We start from the raw sequence: 6,950 nt of genomic DNA, 5'->3' as shown, positions 1-6,950 counted from the left end.
CCAAAACAATTTCGTCGAACAGGATAGACTTAGGGTCTGTTTGGTTTCATGGGACTATTCAGTAGTCCCCCATTTTAATTCCATTTAGAGTCCCTAAATTGCCAAATAGGCGGACTAAAAGAGGGACTAAAGTGGGTTGGTCCTGTAGTCCCTTGAAAGATGACTATTTGGGACTACTAGCCCAAAAGGACAGCCCATGTCCCTCCCTCTCTCTCCTCCCTCACGTGGCGCGCGGCTCCCTCTCTCCCTCGCGCGGCCGCCCGCTTCTTCCCCGCCACCGCGCCCACACCCCACGAACGCCACCCCTGCTCCCTCCGCCTCGCCCTCTCCTTCCCTCTCTCCCTCTCTTTGCTGTAGTTCTCGGTTGAGATGAAGGGAGGAGGACGTTGAGCCATGTCGCCCCCAGGACCCCGGCCATCTCCGACACTGCCACCGGAGCTGAGGCCGTGACCGTCGCCGCGCCCCTCTTTTCCCTACGCCGCCCTGCCCCCCGCTGGGAGCTCTCCACGGTGGGCGTGGCTCGTGGATCTAGGAGCTCCCCGCTGGGGCGTGTCCGAGGACGCCGACGCGTCCGATGAAGAGGAGAAGGGGGGCGTTCGATGGCTCACGAGCTTCTCGGAGAGCACGGTGGGAAGGGAGAGGAGCAACGATGGCGGCAGGGGAAGAGGAGAAGGGGGGCGTTTTGGTCTTTGTTCAACTACCTTAATGGTCTTTAGTCTCATTTAATCCTTTGAAAAAAAAGGTTATAGACTAAAGTTTAGTCTCTGTTTTAGTCAGTATAGTTCCATGGACTAACGAACCAAACATGCCCCTACGGAGGTACCCAGCCCACAAAAGCATGTGAAAAAGAGCAAGCTTGCAATTGTCGCAGCAGACCAGCAATGTGCAATCACGGCCCAGCCCAATGCTTAACAGCGGAAGTGCACGATCCAGCTGAATCTGGGAAGGCCCAAAAAAGCAGCCCAATACGCGCGTTCCACTGCGCCATTGTTTCCTTGGTAGTGAAGCAGAGAGAAGTCCCCCCCCTCCCTCAACTCCCACGCCACCGTGTCCTCCCCCCACGGCGTCGCGCATCAACTCTCCAATTCCTCCTCGCCGAGCCCCCACCTAAACGCCTTCGCCGTCGAGATCTCACGCGCCCGCGCCCGCGCCCGCGGCATGGCGACGCGGAACCGGACGCCGCTCTACCGCAAGTACCGCGACGCGCTGCGGCACGTCCGCGCGCCGGCCGGGGCGCCGTCGTCGTCCGGCGGGGGCGGGGGAGGGCCGGTGATCGAGATGGCCTCGCTGCTGCTCTCCGACCGCCCCTACGCGCCCCTCAGCACCGAAGACCCCTCTGGCTCCAGGTGCCACCACCTCCAACTCACAACACCCCCCTCGCATCTCGTCTGGTCTCTGTGCCGTTTGGGGATCACTAGAGGTTGCTAGCTGCGACGCGGGGTTGCGAGATGGGAGTTTCTCAGCTAGATCGAGAGGCATTTGACCATGCTAACGAGTAGAGTGAGCTAATTCACCGGCGACTCAAATGAATTGGTTGAATTGCAGAGCACTAGACTCGCCCACTAGCTTGTCTGATCTAGTCAAGCCTTTGTGTATTTGCTAATTGCTAGGAGGCAACGACCTGTGTAGCCTTACTGGGGATATGGATTTCCACCACTAGATCGAGCGAATGGAAGACTTGTTATAGCATGTTGGTCAGTGATCAGTGGCTTAGGCAGTAAGCTGTAATGGTGTTTGACATTTGGTTTCTGTGTTTCAGAAGAGGCGCTGTGACAGTCGGGCTACCCCCAGCCTGGGTGGATGTTTCCGAAGAGATATCTGCAAACATGCAGCGGGCAAGGACAAAAATGGCGGAGCTGGCTAAGGCACATGCCAAAGCCTTGATGCCATCCTTTGGCGATGGCAGAGACGACCAACGAGCAATTGAGGTTCTCACACACGAGGTAACGGGCTTGCTCAAGAGGTCCGAGAAGAGGCTGCAGAAGCTGTCCATGAAAGATTCGTCAGAGGATTCAAATGTCCGAAAGAATGTCCAGGTGATGATAGAACCTTATTTATCATTGGCAGTTACAAGTTAAAGAGTGACAGTTTGTTCTTTTTTTTCCCTGTTTGATGGACAAATACCCCTGGCTGTTATGTGCAGCGTTCTCTTGCTACAGACCTGCAAAACCTGTCAATGGAGTTCCGGAAAAAGCAGTCATCATATTTAAAGCAGCTTCGCCAACAAAAAGAGGTTCCCTTCTGTTGGCATCATCAGATAATTAGGTGCTGATAGAATGCTTGTCCAACCCTGACTGATATCTTTGTTGACGAATACCTTTGCAGGGTCAGGATGGTGTTGATTTGGAAATGAATATAAATGGGACGAAGTCTACATTTGAAGACGATGAGTCTGACGATGTGGTATGTTTTATTTTGGTCTTTACATGCTTGATTCTGGTGATTCTTTTTGTCTCTGCATATTTGATATTAGCATGAGGAGTGCCTATAGTAACTTATGTCAGATTTAATGCACTATGAGTCAGTCTTTACTAGATATGGGATGTTAGCCGCATAGTAGATATTAACAAGAGGAGTGTGTTTGGGAGAGGCTTTATGTGTTTTCTCCCCTTTCTTTGTACATTTGTACAATTCTTTTTCTATCTTAATGAAATGACACAAAGCTCTCCTGCATGTTCAAGGGGGAAAATCTTTATTCGACACTTGCTCACTCTCCGGGACTCCTTGTGACTTCCATACTAGAGAAATAAACATTTTCTTGACAGGACATGCTTCCCTCTTTATGCATAAATAGAAAAATAAAAAAAAATTACAGGTAAAAGACAAAATAATAACGACGAAGTTCTGCCTTATGTGCACTGGTGTTTGTTTATTTGGGTTAGTTATACAGTTCATAATTCAGTCTTTGAATCGGGTTTCCATTATGGGTAACTCAGTTCTCCTCCTCCTTGATGCTGTGGCTGTGGCTGGGGCTGGATGCTGATATTAAATTTGTCTGTGGAAATGGATAACTCTGTATTATGCCTCCCTGAAACCTTATATTAGCACTGTTGATATCCACATCTGTGTACAGAGAACACTTCCCACCCTACCACACACACATTTTTTCTTTTGGCTGCAAACACACTGCTTTGGATAGCATAAAATAGATTATGAATGGAGAATAAGATTGGATACTAAGCTATATACTATGACAAGCACCTGGGTAGTACCTGGTCCTTTTGCCTAGCAACTTTGAACTGATTGAAAAGGGCATGGTGCACTCCGTTTCATTAGAGGCTGTGGTATCGTTATTTGAGGCCCATTGTAAGAGATGGGCACTTGACTAGTAATATATGCTGTATATGATATATGTGAGTAAAATGCAAGAAGTTTCTTTTACTTCCTTATCTTGTTGTAGCAATTAACATTGGCCCAATTAAACATAACAGCACAACCATGCATTCACCATCCAGAGTATAGTCCTGCAATGATGCTTTAGGAAATTCTTCGGCACTATCTATCCTTTATTGTGTCAGTATTTCATTTCTTTCTTTTTTAGAATTTTTTATTATCCATGCATGATAGATTTGGCTGAATTTGAATTTATTGTGTTAAGAATATACTTGTTGGGATCCAGACCAACAGATGATGAGAAGTGCAACTAGTTCTTTAAAGTTTAAGTTATTGATGTAATTCATAATTGTATTTTGTTACTAGGGTTTCACTGAGTTTCAGATGTCAAAACTTAAGAAAAGCGAAGCGTTCACTAGAGAAAGGGAGAGAGAAATTGAGCAGGTGAGTTTTTATTTATTTCTCTGATGGTTCTGTCAACCGCATTTTTATTCTCTTTTTGACAGCACATGTTCTGAAGTCTGTTTATTATTGTTTGTGGCTTGAAGGTTGTTGAATCAGTCAACGAACTTGCACAGATCATGAAGGATCTTTCAGTTCTCGTGATTGATCAGGTATATGAAACCCTGATTAATTGTCAATATTGGTTTTAGATAACTAGTTGGGACCAGACTCTTGATTTCTTACTTCAAACAGGGAACCATCATCGATCGGATAGACTACAACATACAGAACGTTGCAGCTTCAGTTGAGGAGGGTTACAAACAGTTACAAAAGGTTTCATCCTCAAATCATATTTACCCTCACTAATGTTTCCGCTGTATACATTTCTGTAACAATGGACCTTTAGTAATGATGAACCAAGCCTTTATGCTGCTGGTAGGACTTTAAGCTGTATGGTGCTTGGTTGTTTTTTTGAATAGCATGATAGGTGTGTAGAGATTTGGTCTTTTGTTATATATGCCTTCAGGGTACCCATAATTTTTTGCCGTCGGTGGAAATCATGCGAGTAAAATATTTCACCTTTTTAGCTGGTATATTATCTCGAAATATCCTGATTGTCATTAAACCATACCACCCTGCCTTTATTTCCATGTCTGTAAAAGATGTCATTTTCCGCGACTGGGGCGGTAAATTACTAAATTTTTAACCAACCCTTCAGGCTTCAGTTTACTGCTTACTGCAGGCACTTTCTTGTGCCTTTATGATCTCCCCCCCCCCCCCCCCCCCCCCCTCCTCCTCCTCTATGTATTCATTACTGTTAAATGTGTGCATTATGTTGAGGTTCCATGGTGATCATGTGTGCTTCACTTACAGAACCCAATAGCGTTGCTTGAAATAAAGAAGAGTAGCTGCTTCACTTGTGGTCTAATATCTTGGTCCGTCTGTTCTGCAGGCTGAGAGGACCCAGAAGAAAGGGGGCATGGTGATGTGTGCCACTGTCCTTGTCATTCTGATCTTCATCATGATAGTACTTCTGATTTTGAAGAAGATAATTTTCTGACATACATAGCTATCTCATTTTAATGGTTGATGAATGGTGGCCAAGCACACACCATGCTCATCTACTCATGTGAGTGAGGATTACACCATGCCTGCATATGGAGAACGCCACAGTTCATCTGAATAGCGCGATACGACTCACTGATCTGAAGATGGTTCTCCTGCCCGTGTTCATAATGGCTACGCCAGCAACTGTCTTCAGTCTTGGCCACAATTTTTTGCATCGTTGCAGATGTAGAGATGCCCTATTCATACATGCCTCTTATTTTTAGAAAAAAAATCTGAAGAGTATTGTTTGACACGTTTCACCTTCCAGTTTGCCATGGAGCAACCAGGTTAGGCTGGCTGTGTATGCCTCTGTATAGAGTGAGTTGTATCATACATGAGGTTATCAGAAATCCGAAAGTAGATTAAGTTCCTGTGTCATCTCTTTTCTGCTTTATGTTGTCTGCCCTTGTATGTTGAGCTAGTTTTGAAGTGGCATTTCATTGTACCAGACATTCCTAACAATTTTTTGACAACTTTTCGCTCCTGTGTAGTTACAAATGCAATGGGATTTTGTGTTGGTGTGTGGGGGGCAACAAGCAGCGTCCTGTTGCTACCAGTCTATCATCACACAATTTTATCTGCTGATTATTATTACTGGAATCAACCTATGCTGTGAGCCACAAATGTTTGTTTGGAGCTTGTCGGTGTTTCGTACAAGCACCGGCAAATAAATTTATAGTAATACGCGTTAGGCCTGGATGGAGCGCTAAAGGACACAAGATTTATACTGGTTCGGGTCGAATGTTCCTACGTCCAGTTTGCTGCTGCTTGTGTTATTAGCACCGTGAACGGTCTGTAGTAAAGGGTACAAACGATCGAGAGAGGGACTGATCCCAAGTCTCTGATGAAAGGGTTGAAAGGAGGTCAAGAGCTTCGTAGCCGCTTGACTGTGTGTATTGGTCTCGCTGTTTCCTCTTCCCCCCTCTATGGGAGAAGTGATGAGGACATGGCACCTTCGGATACGAACAATGATTATAAGGTGCGCTCATTCCTACATTTGCATAGTGGCTTTGGTTATAATTCACTTGGTTCCACATGTACATGTTACTATTTGATGGTAGGTTCAAATGTGTTTCATAATGGAAGTTCATCAAAGTTGAACTTTCGGTTCGTCGGCAGCCCGACAGTGCCTCATTGGGAAGGCCATAACTCATCCATCCGGAGTACGATCGAGGTCAATGAGCACTTGATGGAAAGCTTGTTTGATAAGCTTTCAAATAGATCTGGTCCCATCTCAATATCACGTCGGCAAGGCCTCCAAATTACTAATATATTCTGTCGCTATTTTTGGTGGGAGCTACACTATCGTCATGGGCTTGTTAGACATCCTTGGGACCCCGGCCCAAGTTGGAGCACGCCCCAAGAAGATGGAGAACACCTAAGAGATGGCCTTGGACGTCCTCCTCCTTGGCCACCACCTTAGGAGGCCAGCAAGGACGTCCAAGCCAAGCCAGAGGCCCAGTCCAATCCGAGTTCGAGTCTGCCTCGGCCATCAGGACCAGTCTGCAATAAAACGGACGCCCAGGACGCATCCGAACTCCGTTTTCGATGATCCACATATGGATGGAAATATAATTTGATAAGGAAGCCAATCCAAGTGGTTTCACATCAAAAGCTCTTCGGAATCAACGGGAATCGTCGAAACAAGTCAGCGTCCAGAATCTGTCAGGGTGCTGCGACACCTTCTTTTGGGCCGTTGGGCCTTGTAACGTGTTGGGACACCTTTAGGACGTGAAGAGGGATCCTTGGACATCCCTTAGGCTATATAATCAGTAGCCACCACCTACTTTAGGGTTTGGGGTTTTGCTTAGATTATTCTGTCAAGAAACAGTTTCGCCGTTCTTCGGTTTGTGAGACCCCAACTCGTGAGATTAATCATACATCTGCAATTTGGTTGCGATCTTTCTTGTTCTTGCTTGTGTTCTTCGTTGCGCAGGCAGGGATTAGCCTTCTTGGCGAGGTCAATCTGGTCCGTGACTCGATTGATAACCAGAGGAGCTGTGGTGCTAAGATTGCAGGGTTCGATCTTTCGATCTGAAGCCGGATCGGTGTGTCATTCTCCGCCA

General features: G+C 46.4%; 1 protein-coding gene across 1 annotated transcript; it reads left to right on the top strand.

Annotated features, from left to right (window-relative positions):
* Positions 1-1,025: 1,025 nt before the first annotated feature.
* On the top strand, positions 1,026-5,262 carry LOC136457445 (syntaxin-43-like). Its single transcript, XM_066457470.1, has 8 exons — positions 1,026-1,346; positions 1,760-2,036; positions 2,144-2,233; positions 2,326-2,403; positions 3,700-3,777; positions 3,882-3,947; positions 4,030-4,110; positions 4,730-5,262. Exons 1-8 carry the CDS (start codon positions 1,159-1,161, stop codon positions 4,835-4,837), a joined length of 966 nt encoding a protein of 321 aa, XP_066313567.1. The 5' UTR covers positions 1,026-1,158; the 3' UTR covers positions 4,838-5,262.
* Positions 5,263-6,950: the final 1,688 nt, after the last annotated feature.

This window comes from Miscanthus floridulus, chromosome 6 (genome assembly GCF_019320115.1).
Source record: "Miscanthus floridulus cultivar M001 chromosome 6, ASM1932011v1, whole genome shotgun sequence".
Classification (NCBI taxonomy): domain Eukaryota; kingdom Viridiplantae; phylum Streptophyta; class Magnoliopsida; order Poales; family Poaceae; genus Miscanthus; species Miscanthus floridulus.
This window is presented reverse-complemented; position numbering and strand designations above follow the sequence as displayed.